Raw genomic sequence first — 18,034 nt, 5'->3', positions numbered from 1 at the left:
TTCAGGCAAATTAAGAGCTCTTGAGAGCACAACAAGCAACCCTGAACTTTGTGCACCTCTCTCAAAATAATATTTTGAGATTTTTGCCAGCAGAAGTCTATGACTGTAGGCCTAATATTGTGACAACTGGACAACAGAGAAGCAAAAGTAAGCAGCTCCGTTTGTTGTCTGTTGAGAGCAGGGCTTTGCTAGAAGGAAGAGGTGGCATAGCAAACAAAGGGATGCACACCAATATGATGGTCACCACACTGAAAACAATTTATTCATTTCTCTTACATTTATAGCTCATCATGGTCTAAGGACAAGGAAAAATAGTAACCTGTGATGTATCTTTACAACAAGAGGTAGGCAGCTGCTATTCTCACTTTACAAATAAGGAACTGGGGCTGAGGGGAAAGGGGCCTCTCATTCCAGCTTCCATACAACTGTTGGCCATGCTCTGCCTGCTCCCTCATCCCATTCTCCAGTCTAGCCAGCACACAGCAAGGAGCCATGCACCTGTGAGCAACTATGATTACATTTCAGGTTGGGCTGAATTCTACTCAGCCACCTGCAAGCGAGGCAGAACTGATCTCCCCTCCCACCCCCTGATGTAGACTGCCAGACCAAACCTTCAGAGCAAAGGAACATCATTGGGGTGCCAGCTGTTTCCCCCCACTGTGGGGAACCTGTGCCCCTCCACATGTTGCTGCACTCCAAGTCTCATCAGCCCCAGCCAGCATGGCCAGGGGTCAGGACTGATGAGAAATGCAGTCCAGTGACATCTGGAAGGCCTCAGGTTCTCCACCCGTCTTCCATAGAATCCTCTAAAGGAGAGAGGTTCTGAATGAAGGCTTTACTTCTGGAAGCTTCTTCACCAAGGAGCCTTGGCAAGGCATAGCATGTTGACACGTACGTCATCAGAGCAGGTCTACTGCCACTGCAGGCTGCAAAGTAGTACAAATGCCACCTCAGATGCAATCCAGATGGGGCCATGATTTCCCCTGCAGACACTGGGCAAAGCAGTCCAAGAACTGTTACCAAATCATGCTGCAATTGGGCGGAGAAAGGAGTAGAGCAGCCTTCTAGGAGAATGACACACATACACACACACAATCTGCTTCAGAGAGAGTCAAGTTTAAAAAGGTTCTCTAGGCATCCAGACGCCTTCATTCTTGAGGGTGCCTGTGTCTGCTGGACTGCAAGATTATTGTGTCCGGAGCTGGTAATCTGGAACAAAAGGCACAGAGTATGTTAAGCCTGGGTTGCCATTTGGCCAGAAAGCCGCTTGGCTGTAAACAGTTCTGCATCTTCCAGGAGCAGCTGGTACATCTGCAACAGATGCTGAGTAATCAAAACAGGCAAGAATGAACATGCAGGGAGAGAGCTTTGGGAAATTGCTCTCTCTAGGCCTCCAAATTTCTGTCTGTGATATAGGGTACTAATGACCTCCCACACAGGGTTGACATGAGGATATTGACTGTCAGAAATGTAGGTTGGAAAGTGGCCAATCTTGCACCAATTAAAAAAAAATGTTTCCAGGGATGGGAAAATCCAAGTAACCTGTCAGTCTCATATCTATCTTGAGTAAATTGATGGAAAGCTTTATTAAAGCTAGAATAGTCAAACATGTAGAAGAACAAGCCTTGCTGAAGAAGAATCAGCATTGTTTCTGTGAAGGGCTTCTTGCCTCACCAGTCTTTTAGGGCATAATCCTATGCATGTTTAGACAGAGAAAAGACCTACAACTCCCAGCATGCCCCAGCTGGCTGGGGCATGCTGGGAGTTGTAAGCCTTTTCTCTGTCTAAATATGCATAGGATTGTGCCCTTAGTATACTTTGGGGATATCTGTAGCAGGGGTGTTAAGCCTCTTTCAGCCTAAGAAATGAATTCAATTTGGGGGAAGCCCTTGGGGGCTGGATCCCAGTGGTGGGCAGGCTCAAAAGCAAAATTGGGTGGGGCAAAAATACCAGCACATTTTAGCTTAAAGCTCTTAATGCCAGTAAGAAGAGGCATTTCAACCTTTTAGAATGTGGGGAAGGATGTGCAAAAGCTGGAGAAAGGGTGTGGCCATCTGGGGAATCTCAGATGGCCTGACGAGAATCCTAGGAGGGCCTGAGATTCTGCACCCCTGTCTGATAGGTACAAGGGATCTACAGGGATTTCTTCATGCAGATGCTGGCCTCTAGCTTAGATGGCTTAAATGAAAGAAATTGACCCATCATTCCTGGAGGACAAGCCTTTTAGAAGTTATCAACCATGACATGATAGCTGTGTCTTAAGCTCTGCATCCAGAAACAGAATGCTGAACCTTTGATCTGATTGGCAAGGAAATTTTTATGATCTATAAGGATCATGTAGTTCTTAGTACACAGAAAGTGCTCTAAAATAAAAATATGGAAATGGAGTAACAAACTGGTCTAGGTTGGGGTTCCTCAAAGGTCCAAAGCCCTTGGCTGGAGAGGGGCAGCTGGACCATTTCATCCTTTTTCTATAGGCCTGAGCAACTCTTCATCTCATTCATCCTTAAAACAGTTCTGGCCAGCAGGGTCATGTATTCTTCCCATTTTACAAAGAAAGTGGCTGAGACTGAGCTACTTGAGTCTATGGTTGATCTGGGGCTTGAATGCAGGTCCCACCGGTTACATTGGCTGTTACTCCACAACCCGTTATCAGCCAGAGCCTATCCTAAGTCTGAACTGAGGGGTTGCTGCCAAGTAGAGAGAGGGTGATTTGGCAAGAAGAGACAAGCAGCAGAGGCATACAGGGCTTGTCCTACCATTAGGCAAAGTGAGGCAACTACCTTGAGCAGCAGATGTTGGGGGTGGCAGCAACCCCCCAGCTATTTGAGATGAGAAGAGGAAGGGCTACTGTAATGACATGGCACACTAGTAAGGGCTGGGGGCCTCTGACCCAAAGTGAAACCCAGGAGCAACTCCAGCCAGGTGCTCTCCCCCGCAAACAGCCAGAGCTCAGAGCTGGGCAACATTCCCTAAGGAGCTGGTTCTAGACATTTTGACCGCAAGCTTTAACTTCTCCCTGGTTGAATTTGGCTCTAGAGGAGCCACACTAAAGAAACTTCATATTCTGTTTTCTTCCCTTTTCCTTGCAAAGTCTGGTGTGTGTGTGTGTATTGGGCAGGGGGTGCAGTTTGTGGAGGGGAATGTCTGAGTGGTCCTTCCCAGGTCCCAGAGTTTCTCTCCAAGGGACAGGGGCATGGGTGACACAACTTAGGTAGTAGACTAGTTGCATTCATACACATTCCAGGGAAGCAGAAGGCATTTTTCCATTAGCTGCTTTGCTTCTCACAGGTTTCAGGATACACAGGCCTCAATCTATGGTTGAAAAAGAAAGCCTGTATCTATACACCCCAATTCAGCTTCCTTGCAGCCTTGACAACTTACCCCCACTCTGGGTGATATAGCGGACCCACGGCAGAGCCTGGTACCCACTCTTCTCAATTATCTTCATGTACCGTACCTGAGTCGGAATGGGACGGCAGGGGAGAGAATGACAGAAAAGGAGTGTGTCCTGTTAGCTTCCTTTAAATCACCCAGGACCAGTTATTCACATTGGATGGCACTTCACGTCTACGCAGCACCCCAGTGGCAAGCACCTGTAGACCCTCACCCTCTCCAAGGACATTTTGGGCACTGGGTAGGGCCTGCATTAGAATGTGTGTACCCATCGCCAGCTCACGACAAAGAGCTGTCACCCCTCCTATTTAATACCAACAGTTTGAATACTTGTGAAAAACATTTTCCAGGAACATATAGCTACTTGCTCTCAGCTTTTTAGCCAACCACATGCCATGTACTCAGTCACAGCTCGGAGCCTAAAGCTTTCCCACCTTGCCTTTCTCCCCTTCAGTACAGCGGATTCTCACATGTCCCTGGACTTGCAGTGTCACTTCTCCACCCCCAATCAAATCTAGCTCACCTGAATCCCTGAGACTGTGAAGTAGGGGATCTCAAACCGGACTGAGATGGGTGGCCGGCCCTCCAGCTCCTCGTTCTCAACACTGGGCAGGCCGAAGTGGGCTCGCATCAAGTACTCTTTACCGCCCTGCAAAACCAAATGCAAGAGAGGTTGGGGTCTCTCCTGGTCAATCGTTATGGAGCCCAGCCGCTGCCATGGCCTGGCACCAACAGCCAGGAAGGATCTTCCACGGCCAAAGAAGAGGGGCAAGAAAACCTATTGTCAGCATTTTGTGGATCTCATTCATGCTTCTTCAAGGGATCCAGTGGAGGGGAATTCACTAGCAGTCATGACACCCCTTTTCAGTGGAAGATCTGGCCCATCCTAACTGCTCTGCTCTCCCAGAGCCACCAATGAATGAGCAGGAGCCCACATACTAGGGTAATCCCCCTTTCCCCAACCCAGGTGCAGCCAAAGAGTCTTGGAGTTCAGTCCACGTCTTACTGAAGTCACTGGCAAAACATCCATTGGCTGGAATGCATACTGATCTACAGAATCTGGGTTGGTGGGTGGGGAGTGTTAAAAAGAGAAGGGGCATCCATCTCACCGGGAAGGACTTGATGCTCCAGATGACAACGTTCTTTTCAGGTAGGTATTTTGCACTCCCAATGCTGGTTTTGAATTTGGGTGAGTCAGCATCACTTGGGACTGGCACACATATCTCCACACCATTGGCCACAGATTGCTTCTTGAACTGGCCCTTTGCCTTTCCACAAACAAAACGAAGTCAGAGAGAGACCAATGACAGTCCACATTTTCCCCTTTCGAGAGGAAAGGAGATAAAGCAATCATGAGAAGTTTGAGCTTTAAGAGCACGATGGCCTAGAGCTCAGGACTGCTTTGGTTCTCCCTCTTATTGCCTGCTGGTGACTGGAGAGTGCCCTCTTTTTCCCAGAACTGTAGCAGATGGCTCATTTTTAGGTCAAGTGGAGAGACTTGTCCATTTAGAGCAATCACAGTGTATAAACAAATCTACAGGAACAAACAGTCAAGGATCCTGTGTACTGAGCTGTTTTTTTTTTTTTTGCTTTATTATGGAGGCATCTCTGAAAGCCATTCACCTTAACCATGATCTCCACTCGGCTGTGAGAGAACTTCTCAATGACAGACTCAATCCAGATGAGAGGTTTCACCTTCATGCAGAGAGAGAGAATGAGAATATATGTAATTCATGGGAGTCCAGAGCTGTCATAAGCTAGAGGGCTGAGGAATGGCACAAAGAGCAAAGGTGACTCAAATGTATTGTGTCAGGCATGATGAAAGCTGAGGAACTGTCATATCCTATATAGTTGGAGCAATCTTGCTCTACCTTGGAACAGCAGGGGATAAGGCCCCAATAACCTAATGCAGCCCCAGGCAGCATTTATCTTGCCATCACTAATAGCGGTTAATGTTCTTATTTGAATGTCAAGTCACTAATTCAGAAGAACACATCTGAGAGGAGGAGAGATATTTTGGAGCCACCATCTCTTTGGTGGCCTTCCTCTAACTTTAACACTTGAATACTGTTGGATTCTATTCAATTTCATGTTGGTGGTGGTGGGGGGGGACATCAGAAGAAGAGAAAAGTGCTTTTGGAAATGCTGGGATTGTACAAGATGAAAGATGATGGGATCATCTACGGTGTGATTATCCCACAGCGCACCAGTGCATACAGGATTGTTGCTGGACATGTGTTATGGTGGTGGAGAATTGAGTTGCCAGAACACATGTCTAGCAACAGATGTGACTCAAAAACTGCAGATATCCCACTGTCTACCACCATAACACATTTTCAACCACCACAACACATGTTCAGCAACAGGTGTGACTTAAAAACAGGACATACCATATGGCTTCCTGAATAGGGAACCAGGTCATCAACATGTGCATTTCCTGCTGTCCTTCTTGAACAAAAGAAGAGCAATGCTGGATCAAACCAAAGGCCTAGCTAGTCAAATATTCTTTTCACATAGTGCCCAGATACCCCAATGGGAAACCCACAATAGCACCCACCTGCTTGTATTCTCCAGCAACTGGTATTGAGAGGCATGCTGCTTCCCATACTAGAGATAATACATAGGTATCATGTCTAATAACGACTGATTGTCTTATCCTCCATGAGAGGATTTTAAGAGACTCTCTCTTCCCTAACAGAGAAGTGGGCAACTGGCCTACGTGGGCATGCATCATTAGGAAAAAACTAGTCTAGGGAAACTGGGTGACTCCATATGCAAAGGAGATGCACCTATCCCCAACATAGAAGGAGGGGTGCATGTAAGATCAGATGTTTTGGACTACAGCTCCCATAATCCCTTACCATTGGCCATGCTGGCTGGAGCTGTAGTCCAAAACACCAGGTTACCTACCCCTGCCCTAGCATGGACTTTCCCAGGGCCAGCATCCCAGACCTACCTGTGTGTTCAGTCGATAGGACATGAGCTCAAAGTCTCCATCAGGTGGAATGAAGGAGATGGTGCGATCATTATCAAAACGTGACAGTCGCACACACTGGTGGAACTTGACATCCTCTAGCTCCACAGACTTGTTTTTCCCCCCTGGAAGCCAGAAGCAGAGCTGTTAGAAGGGGCAGATAAAGGGACTTGGCTTTGGCCAACAGATGACAGCTGTCACTTCTATGGCCAAGAAGTTTTAATAAATAATTGCCTGCCCTTGTAGTTCCAAGACTCTTAGAGCTCCAAGCATTCAATGAGAAAGATGCTTCCAAAGGAGGGGAGATTAAAAAAAATGAAGTCACCAGTTTCAAAACACAAAAACCCAAGGAGGGTATGTAGTAGAAATATGTGTGTTCAGGAGAACATAACAGAAAACAATGTTACTCTTTCCCATAATAATGGTATAACTTGAATTTATATATATATATATATATATATATATATATAATTTTAGTTCTTTTTCTTTCTTTACTGTACAGCGCTCGAGAATCTTTTTTAGATATAGAGCTGTTTATATCTTTCATAAATAAATAAATCAAAATAATACAAGATCCTAATTCAGAGTTATCAAGTAGTGTGCTAAGGACCAACCAAAGAAGTTGAATTTTTTATAGACCTATGCATATAGTTGCCCTGCCCCTTATCCCAGAGGTTGGAAGTAGCTCTAGTGCCTTCAAGCTGAGGGAGATGCCTAGCAGTTCTCATCTTTATGTGACCAACTTGACACATTTCCCAGATGAATGCTAATGTTCAAAACAAGTCCCTGGGCTCAAGCTAAACATCTGCATAAGATGAAAATCCCCCGATGCTAAGCAAAACCTGTAGCAATTGCTCCCAGCAAAATTTGTTTATCAGCTGGCCAACTCAGTTAAGCCAAGAGCTGCTCCCCCGGTTTCTCTCTCTGCCCAGCCCACCCAAGAGCAGTTGCCCCTGCCTCAGGGCTACTTACGCCCCGTGAGTTCAAAGAGCACCCTGTCATTGAGGCCCAAGCGCAGCTCTGGCATGCCAGAGAGGAACACCTTCAGCTTGATGGAGCCCACGATCTCACTCAGCAGGACGCTCCCGTTGGCATTGACCTGGAAGACAGACAGGGCAGGGGCTAGGTCACAGGCCTCTCTCCACCCCCTTTGCTGAGAAGAAGGGTGGCTTCTCCTTTCCCCTACTGTCATGCCGAAATTACCCAATACACAAAACAAGTAAAGGATTTTTTTAAAAAAACAGCACTTAAATGCACTGTATACATGTCTGGGTCAGCCTTCCCCAGCCTGGTGCCCTTCAGATGTTTTGGACTCCAACTCCCATCAGCACCAGCCAGCATGGCCAATAGTCAGGAATTTGTATTTATTTTGTTACATTTATTATGCTAGAAGCTGAAACATCTGGAGGGAACCAGGTTGGGGAAGGCTGCTACAGATGATCTCATCACATCTTCGCAAAGCAGATACTCTAAAGAGGAAGAGAAAATATTGGTTTGGTGAAAAAATAAGCCAGCCATGTTGGAGCACCACCAACACTCCTGGAAACCAGCATTTCTCCCAGGCTATACCCAGCTCAGAGCAACTGCCAGAGGCAAGCTCTTCTCTCCCCACAGGGGTAGGCAGGGCACCAGGGGTAGAGCTGCTGGGAAGGCTGCCCCCTGAGTCTTGCCCACTGGGAGCATCACGCACTCTTGCAGTTCATGCTTCACTGAGAAAGGCCATGTGCCTGGCAGCTGAAAGCAACCAGGTGTGTGTGGTGTGATCACCGCTCCAAGCAGGCAACAGTGGTGGCCAATGTCGCTGATAGCTCCAGCTCACCTTTGCCCTGACCTCCCTCCCTTGGGGGGGGGGGGGGCTGAGCGCTGTGCAAATGTAAACAGCATGAGCCAGCCTCAGAGCGCACTTAAAACCCTACAGCTGCCCGACTGGCGGTGCAAAGAGGAGGCGTGGTGGGAGCTGCTGCTGCAAGGAACAGTTGCTCAGGCAAGCAATTTTGGGGCCCTTTCCAAGCTATGGACACCCTTTGGAAGCACAAAGGAAGGAGCAAGAGTGTCTTCTAGCTCTTTCCAAACAAGCAAAGGGCAGGGGATGTTCACTTATTTTCTGCTCTCACTTCGTCTTTATAAGTGATGGAGAAAAGTTTTTTGCCTTGTGCTTCCACCCTACTTTTGCTGGTGCTGGTAGAGAATGAGATGACTAAAAAGGAGGCACGTAAATGCCACCTCTAAGGATGCATTCCAAAGCATACTCAGATGCAAGATTGCCCCACTGAAGTTAACTGGCACTTTCTTCCAAATAACTTATTTAGAATCAGGGTGTGTACCTGGTCTTATTCAGATATTATGCTTTGATTTATATTGATACACTTACAGCAAAATCCTATGTTGACTCAGAAGCAAGTCACACTGAGTTCAATGGGACTTACTGCCCGGTAAGTGTGTACTGTATACCATATGTACAGAGACCTAACATGCAGCACTAACCACTTCCAAATATTCTAACAGCAAATACAAACCTTTACTGGTATAAATAAGGCAAACACCACATATGTATTTGTAATCAATTACTTATTGAAATACAGAACTGAAAATTCCTTGAAGGAACTAGTATCAAATTGCAAAGTAAAGCAGTGCTTGGTGGCATTCAAAAAGGCCCATGTGTGTATGAATCCAGCATGTAGCTTAAGTCTACAGATAAGGGTGGTATAATCACAGAAGGGTTGGGGGACATACACAGTAAGACAATATCGAACGGGGCCAGCCCAAGACATTTTGCTGCCTGAGACAAAATACAAGAGAGCGCCCCGTCCCATTCCATGTTCAGACGCTGATCAGACCAGCAACTGAATTAACACTGGCAATGGGGCAGCAGGAAGCACAGGGCATGTACCATTCTGGCCTCCAGCCCTGAGGTGTCACCTTGTTCTGCCTAATGGTAGGACCAAGCCTGATATTAGTTGCTGGGAAGCACAAGCGAGAGGCTACGGTTGTGCTCATGTCCTGCTTGTGGGCCTCCCATCCAGGTTTCTGGTTGGCCTCTGTGGGCCTTTGGTCTGGTCCAGCACGGCTCTTCTTATGTTCTTATCAAAAAGTATATTTCAAGAATAAAGCAATATTTCTAACAAGGGATTCCAATGAACATATTCAAAAGTGAGAAGATGTTGGAGTAAATCAATAGGATTCATCCCAGGTTAAGGCTTTGCCACCTAGATAGATGGTTGCCGTCTAGATATCCTACCTAAGGGTATGTGCTTCTGAATATTTTGGCCTATTCTGCTCAAGGACCCAACACATCACAGAAAAACAAGCTAGCTGAGAAATGGAAAAATTCTGAGGGTGACCGCAGGGAAGAGAGGACAGCAACTTTGTACTTAATTGTGTAGAAGGGGGAATTTCACTTCCCAGTCCATCCCCCTCCCCTGCTGACAAGCTGCATCTGCCAAAATCCCTTCTTCTACACAGTTACTAAGGATGCAGGAACCCTGCACTATACTGTCTCTAGTCAGCCTCCAGTACAGGAGTAGGCAACTTTTTGAGCCCGTAGGCACATTTGGAAATTTGAAAAACTGTCCTAGGCACAACCATAAAAGGTTGTACAGCCAGAGGCATTCATGGGAAATTAAGATGGCAGCAGCTAGAGGCTCCCACTTCACTTTGAAGCAATCCCAGCAGCCAGTAAGAAAATACAAAAAATACTTCTAAAATAAAAATTGGGTGGGTTAGGATATCTCAGTGGGCACTAAGGAAGGTGGCTGGGGTGCATTGGCGCCTGTGGGGACCCTGCTGTCTACCCATGCTGTTCTGCAGCTGCTGCTCTGCAGCTGCTGCTGCTACTACTAATTCAACATAATTATGTTAGTGCTCGTGTTGCATTGTGTACTGCACCATATCTCTGACCACAGGTAAGTTGGATCCCCACACTGACTCACCAGGAGGTTGACAGATTCAATGACATCAATGAAGACCTCATTCTTCTTGTATTTGATGCCCTCTGATCTCCAGGAGACTGCGTTGGTGACAGTGGCTGGAACACGGGATTTGCCTGTATCCAGCTTGTTGCCCTGCTGAGTGATGTACCTACAATGGGGTGAAAAGGAGCAAGATCTAGAATTGGCCTCTTAAGGGTAGTTATTCCTCCTTCCCCATAAAGGTGTCCAACTGCCCCTTCTCTCCTTACATGGCCTGTAAAAGGTATCCTTTGCTATCTAGAGTGGAAATAGAACGTCAACAAAACCTAATGTTGAATTAAGGGGGGGCACAGCTTAGTAGAACACATTCTTTGCATGCAGAAGTTTCAACCCCTGGCATCTCCAGCACAGTAGCAGAAAGGCAGATAAAAGTCAGGGGGGGAGAAACAAGCAAGCCAAGTAACTCACTCCTGCAAAATTTTACTATCTGTCGTCTGTGGAAACCCAAAGTCCATCAGCTCATCCAGTAGTTCATATACAATGACAAAATTATCACGGATGCTCTCTTCTTCCAGTTCTTTGAAGTATTCTGAAAATACCTGACAAGGAAAGAATGAAAGGATTTCAAATTGAGATTTCAAATTGAGGAGGTGAAAGCTTATCATCCCTGTGGTCAAGATCTGGGAATTCTGTAGCCCCAATACTCACATTCTGCAACTGGCATAAACTTTAGAGATTTGGTATATTTAACTTTCATGTGACTGGTTGGCTCAAGTGCATCTGTCTTGCAGAAGACCCAGTTTTTATCCTTCCCAGTCCCCATCAGGAACTGGGAAAGGAGGCTAGGTGGTAGTGGTATTCAGGGTAAATTATGCACAAGGGACAGGAAGTTGGCTCTGTAATGGACTAGTTGCTGAGCTGAGTATAGAAGCCTCACCCTCCAACTATGGTCACTGTAGGTTCTACTCTTAGTTTCCCCCAAACTGCTGAAAGAGGCATACTTTTTTCTGAATCAAAACTGGAAGCAAAGCAAATGCAAAGTAAATTGGATTTACTTTTATCTGGAGTACATAGGGGTAAGACTTCACCTGTTTCCTCCGAGGGAAGATAATTTTGCTGTCCGCTTCAGGAGTGACTGAATGATACTGGGGTGTGCCAGATAGGGCTATGCATGGACACCCCCTCCCCCAATCCACTTTGGAGGCCAATTCAGAGCTTCCAAATCAGCCCCGGCCTACCTTGATCGGATTCGGACCCAGTTCAACCCGCTTCAGACTCCGAATCAAAAGTGAGATTCGGACATCTGGACCAAGCCATCGTGCCAGCCGCCCACCAAGCTACATGAGCCCCCGGCTCCTTACCTCAACCTGTTGTGAGTGCCTGTAGCTGTCACCCTCTTCAAGGGAGTCACCGTTTTCTTTTAAAATGGCAGCTCGTCTTTTCCAGAAATAAAACCTTATATAAATGGCAGCCATAAGGCTGTCATGTCCGCAACATGACAGGCATAAATGAGCCATTTATGTATGTCATGTTGCGTAAATGATGGCCTGGTGGCCGCCATTTACATAAGGCTTTATTTCTGAAAAAGACGAGCTGCCATTTTAAAAGAAAACAGTGACTTCCTTTAAGAGAGTGACGGGTGCAGGTGCTCGCGACGGGTCCAGGTAAGGAGCAGGGGCTTTGCGCAGCTTGGCAGGTGCATCCAGGGAGGCAGAGAGTGGGGATTCAGAATTTCCAGATTGGTCTGCAGTGGGTCAGATTGATCCAACCCGCTTCAGATCTGGACTGATTCGGCTCGGAGTTTGGATCTGGATTCGAAGTGCTGCACAGCCCTAGTGTCAGATTCCCTTTCAAAACAGAGGCTGTTGGAAAGGAAGCAAGGTCAGATCAGTTTGGGAATGACTACTCTACTCAGGTGCCCCCATATTTCTAGGTGTTTTTCATTGTTGCCCCAAGGCCCAGAAGCCTAAATGTAAGCTGTTATTCACGCTCTGAATGACCCTTTAGTCTTGAGCAACATATTATATGTGTGGCTGCCTCTGAAGACTTCCTGGAAATTGCAACAGGTCCAAAGTATGTCTGCTAGACCATTGACCAGGTCTGGCTAAAAATAACATGTCTCACCAGCCCTTAAACAACTTCATTAGCTGCTGATCTATTTCTAAGCATAATTCAAAGTGCTGGTGCTTACATTGAAAGATCTACACAGCTTGGGATCTGGATATCGGAAGAACCATCTCCTCCCATGTGAACCTGCCTGCATGTTAAGGCCCTCTGCTAGGTTCTTCCCTTTCAAAGAGGTTAGGCAGGTGGTGACTGGAGAGAGGACCTTCCCAGTTGTGGCACCTCGACTGTGGAACCCTTTTCCCAGGTAGGCTTACCTGGCACCTACTGTGATCTCTTTTCAGTGCTTGGCAAAGAGCTTGGTATTCACCCAGTCTTTCTGATTATTTTAATCTGTGCTAAAATAGTAAATGTTTAAATACTCCAATATTTTATTTACTGTAAATACCTTTAAATTATACATAATTGTTACTGATTTTATTGTTTTAATGTTCCTCAACCTGGAAGTTGAAAATAATTAAAAGCAAAGTGCAAGTGTTGTCGTTGTTTTTAAATTAGGCTGGGATCATGTGTTAGCAGCTAGCTTTGATGCTGTGAGGGACAGACAGGTTTTTGATCAGGGGGCTGGAACAAGGGGCTGGAAAAATGATCAAGGGGCTGGAACAACTGCCCTATGAGGAAAGATTACAATAGCTGGGATTGTTTAGCTTGGAAGGAAGGTAAGGGGACACATGATAGAGGTGTGCAAAATGATACATGATGTGCAGAATGTGGATATTTCTGTCTCTCATAATACTAGAACCCAGGGGTCATCCCATGAAGGTGATTGGTGGGAGATGCTGGACAGATAAAAGGAAATACTTCTTCATGCAGCACATAGTTGAACTATGGAATTTGCTACCACAAGATGTAGTGATGGCCACCAATTTAGATGGCTTTAAAAGGGGGTTAGACAAATTCCTGGAGGAGAAAGCTATCAAGGGCTACTAGTCTTGATGCTACCTCCAGTATCAGAGCCAGTATGCCTATGTTCACAAGTTGCTGGGGAACATGGGCGGGAGAGTGCCATTGCACTCATGTCCTGCTTGGGACTCATGTCCCAAACAGGTGTGCAGCCACTGTGTGTGCAGAATGCTGGACTAGGTGGACCTTTGGTCTCTTCATATGTTCTTATGTTGATCTGTGCCCTCAAATGGATAACGTCAGGGTGTGTAATCCTCCAAGGAGACTGAAGGCACCATAACTAAAGTGACCTGCTTTGAGTGCATGTAGCATCTATTTCCAGGCTCACACAGAACTCAACACCATTCAGAGGGGCTGCCTGCCTCCAGGCTGTTCTGAGCCAATGAAAGAAAGCAGCAAGAAACACAGGGACAGCAACCTCATGAGAAAGAAGGAAGCACCAGCCTCTTCCATCTCAGTGCTGTTTTCCCCTGGAAGTCTGAGAATAGCTACTTACCTCTACTACCTTGTAGAGGAAAGAATATACCAGTGAGGCATTGGCATTCTTCATGGTGATGGCCACCACTACATAAAAGGCAAGGATAAGGAAAAGAGAGGGAAATGGGCACGTCTGTTTTCAATTTTGACCCACTTTCATCCAATGTATTAAAAATGCTTAATGGTAACGGTAAGGTAGGTAATTCCACCATTGCCCCCCTTAAATATGTCCTTTCCGGAAAAGCAAGGTCACCTATGGACTGGGGGGTTCTCAACCTCACGTGCTAAGCAAAGGCATGTGACTTCAGGCAGCACAGGGATAGGAACCTGCTGTTTCTCCAGAGAGGGAAGGAAGCACCAGCCATTCCCATCTCAGTGCCCTGTTTTCCATTCTCCCCACCCCAAATTCAATTTTGCCATCAATGGAATCCAAATTCTGACCACAAAATAATGCATGCAAATAATTAATGATCAGGAGTTATTTTGAGTGGTCGCAGAATTCAAAACATTTTGACAAGGAACGGAGGAGGGCATGTGGATGAACTGGAGGCTGAGGGCTTTAGAGATGATACATTTTCAGAGACATGGAAGGCCTCCTCTTGTAGTATATGATACTTATTTTTTCCTATGGCATGATCTCTGTCATTAACTAATGGGTTTTCTAAAGACCTAGCTACTAAATTCTGAAAGTGACCCACCCCCCACAACCCAGAAGAGAACCAGCACTACTCTCTCAGCAGTGTGTCTGCTTTTGTGCAATTGTCTAGACTAGGGGTGGGGAACCTGTGGTCCTCCAGATGTTGTTGGACTTCAGTTCCCATCAGCTCCAGAGTGGCCAATGGCCAGGGATTATGGGAGTTGGATTTGGAGGTCCTCACTCCTAGTCTAGACATCTATTGGGCAGAGTGCAAGACATCACATATGAGGATACACAATTCTGCTCACACACATGCACCCACCCGTACCAAGCCAATGCTCAGAATGCCTTGGAACTTTCAAAAGCTTGGTGTGTGTGTGTTTTAGAACACAATGCAAGAGTGGGTGCACACTTTACCACATCAATGCTTGTGCAGCACTCCCAAGATTGCCGGGGAGCGGGGGGGATTGTACACAGCTATCCTTCTATCCCCTTCATGGATCACTGCCTTGTTGTGGCGAAGGGGCTTGCGTAACTCAGTGAAGCAATAAGCTATGCCGTGCAGGGCCACCCAAGATGGACAGGTCATGGCGGAGAGTTCTGACAAAATGTGGTCCACTGGAGAAGGAAATGGCAACCCACTCCAGTATTCTTGCCAAGAAACCCCCATGGAACGTATCACAAGGCTAAAAGAGATGACGCCGGAAGATGAGCCCCTCAGGTCGGAAGGTGTCCAATATACTACTAGGGAAGAGCAGAGGGTATTTCCAAGTAGCGCCAGAAAGAGTGAAGCGGCTGGGCCAAAGCCAAAAGGACACTCAGCTGTGGATGTGTCTGGTGGTGAAAAGAAAGTCCGATGCTGTAAAGAACAATATTGTTTAGGAACCTGGAATGTAAGCTGGAGGTGGTCAAACATGAGATGGCAAGACTGAACATCGACATCTTGGGAATCAGTGAACTAAAATGGACAAGCATGTGAATTTAATTCAGGTGACCATCTACTACTGTGGGCAAGGCTCCCTTAGAAGAAATGGAGTAGCACTCATAGTCAATAAAAGGGTGGGAAAAGCAGTACTGGGGAACAATCTCAAAAACGATAGAATGATCTCAGTACGAATCCAAGGCAAACCATTCAACATCACAGTAATTCAAGTCTATGCCCCAACCACTGAGGCCGAAGAAGCTGAGGCTGATCGGTTCTATGAAGACCTACAACACCTTCTAGAACTAACACCAAAAAAAGATGTCCTTTTCATCATAGGGGATTGGAATGCTAAAGTAGGAAGTCAAGAAATCACTGGGATAACAGGCAAGCATGGCCTTGGTGTACAAAATGAAGCAGGACAAAGGCTAATAGAGTTTTGCCAAGAGAACACGCTGATCATAGCAAACACTCTTTTCCAACAGCACAAGAGGTGACTCTACACATGGACATCACCAGATGGTCAATATCAAAATCAGATTGATTATGCAAAGCAGCCAAAGATGGAGGAGCTCTATACAGTCAGTAAAAACAAGACCTGGAGCTGACTGTGGCTCAGATCATGAGCTGCTTCTTGCAAAATTTCGGCTGAAATTGAAGAACGTAGGGAAAACCACTAAACCATTCAGGTATGACCTAAATCATATCCCTTATGAATATACAGTGGAGGTGAGGAATAGATTTCAGGGATTAGACCTGATAGACAGAGTGCCTGAGGAACTATGGACGGAGGTCCGTAACATCGTTCAGGAGGCAGCAACTCAATCCATCCCAAAGAAAAAGAAATGCAAGAAAGCAAAGTGGCTGTCTGAGGAGGCTTTACAAGTAGCTGAGGAAAGAAGGGAAGCGAAAAGCAAGGGAGAAAGGGGAAGATATACCCAACTGAATGCAGAGTTCCAGAGAATAGCAAGGAGAGACAAGAAGACCTTCTCAAATGAACAATGCAAAGAAATCGAGGAAAACAACAGAATGGGAAAGACTAGAGATCTCTTCAAGAAAATCGGAGATCTCAAAGGAACGTTTTGTGCAAAGACGGGCATGATAAAGGACAAAGAAGGCAGGGACCTAACAGAAGCAGATGAGATTAAGAAGAGGGGGAAAGAATACACAGAAGAACTATACAGGAAAGATCTTAATGTCCCTGATAGCCATGATAGTGCGCTCACTGAACTTGAGCTGGACATCCTCGAGAGTGAAGTCAAGTGGGCCTTAGGAAGCATTACTAACAACAAAGCTAGCGGAGATGACAGTATTCCAGCTGAGCTATTTAAAATCCTAAAAAATTATGCTGTTAAAGTGCTACACTCAATATGCCAACAAATTTGGAGCACTCAACAGTGGCCACAAGACTGGAAAAGGTCAGTTTACATTCCAATTCGAAAGAAGGGCAATGCCAAAGAGTGTTCAAACTACCGCACAATTGCGCTCATTTCACATGCCAGCAAGGTTATGCTCAAAATCCTACAAGCTAAGCTTCAGCAATATGTGAACCGAGAACTACCAGAAGTACAAGCTGGGTTTTGAAGAGGCAGAGGAACTAGAGATCAAATTGCCAACATTCGCTGGATCATGGAGAAAGCAAGAGAATTCCAGAAAAACTTCTATTTCTGCTTCACTGACTATGCTAAAGCCTTTGATTGTGTGGATCACAACAAACTATGGCAAATTCTGAAAGAGATGGGGGTACCAGACCACCTTACCTGTCTCCTGAGAAACCTGTACAAGGGTCAAGAAGCAACAGTAAGAACCAGACATGGAACAACCGATTGGTTCAAAATTGGGAAAGGAGTGCGACAAGGCTGCATATTGTCGCCCTGCTTATTTAACTTATATGCAGAGTACATCATGAGAAACACCAGGTTGGATGAATCACAGGTCAGAATTAAGATTGCAGGGAGAATTATCAACAACCTCAGATACGCAGACAATACCACCCTAATGGCAGAAAGTGAAGAGGATCTCAAGAGCCTCTTGTTGAGGAGAGTGCAAAAGCTGGTTTGAAACTCAACATTAAACAAACAAAGATCATGGCATCTGGCCCCATCACTTCCTGGCATATAGAAGGGGAAGAAATGGAAGCAGTGACAGATTTTATTTTCTTGGGCTCCAAGATCACCACAGACGGTGACTGTAGCCATGAAATTAAAAGACGCTTGCTCCTTGGGAGGAAAGCTATGGCAAACCTAGACAGCATAGTAAGAAGCAGAGACATCACCTTGCCGACAAAGGTCCATCTAATCAAAGCTATGGTTTTCCCAGTAGTAACGTATGGCTGTGAGAACTGGACTATAAGGAAGGCTGAGTGCCGAAGAATTGATGCTTTCGAACTGTGGTGCCGGAGAAGACTCTTACGAGTCCCCTGGACTGCAAGGAGGTCAAATCAGTCAATCCTAAAGGAAATCAACCCTGAGTGCTTATTGGAAGGACAGATACTGAAGCTGAAGCTCAAATATTTTGGCCACCTAATGCGAAGAGAAAACTCTCTGGAAAAGACCCTGATGCTGGGAAAGACTGAAGGCAAAAGGAGAAGGGGACGGCAGAGGATAAGATGGCTAGATAGCATCACCGATGCAATGAATATGAGCACACTCTGGAAGAGAGTGGAGGACAGGAAGGACTGGCATGCTGTGGTC

The 18,034-nt window shown here is 46.0% G+C and overlaps 1 protein-coding gene across 1 annotated transcript in view; it reads right to left on the bottom strand.

Annotated features, from left to right (window-relative positions):
• Positions 1-233: 233 nt before the first annotated feature.
• Positions 234-18,034, bottom strand: part of AP1M2 (adaptor related protein complex 1 subunit mu 2) — a 22,745-nt gene continuing 4,944 nt past the window's right edge. The window contains exons 3-12 of the mRNA XM_084835586.1: positions 13,802-13,869; positions 10,747-10,877; positions 10,300-10,447; positions 7,343-7,469; positions 6,353-6,495; positions 5,020-5,091; positions 4,506-4,664; positions 3,920-4,045; positions 3,385-3,460; positions 234-1,209 (exon numbers count right to left, since the gene is read on the bottom strand). Coding sequence (XP_084691712.1) covers positions 1,187-1,209; positions 3,385-3,460; positions 3,920-4,045; positions 4,506-4,664; positions 5,020-5,091; positions 6,353-6,495; positions 7,343-7,469; positions 10,300-10,447; positions 10,747-10,877; positions 13,802-13,869 — 1,073 coding nt within the window. The 3' untranslated portion in view covers positions 234-1,186. The remainder of the gene's footprint in view (positions 1,210-3,384; positions 3,461-3,919; positions 4,046-4,505; positions 4,665-5,019; positions 5,092-6,352; positions 6,496-7,342; positions 7,470-10,299; positions 10,448-10,746; positions 10,878-13,801; positions 13,870-18,034) is intronic.

The sequence above is a fragment of the Heloderma suspectum genome, chromosome 2, assembly GCF_057233095.1.
Source record: "Heloderma suspectum isolate Gila_16-S chromosome 2, 16-S_ref, whole genome shotgun sequence".
NCBI lineage: Eukaryota > Metazoa > Chordata > Lepidosauria > Squamata > Helodermatidae > Heloderma > Heloderma suspectum.
The sequence above is the reverse complement of the archived record's forward strand: the minus strand, read 5'-3'. Positions and strand labels throughout refer to the sequence as shown.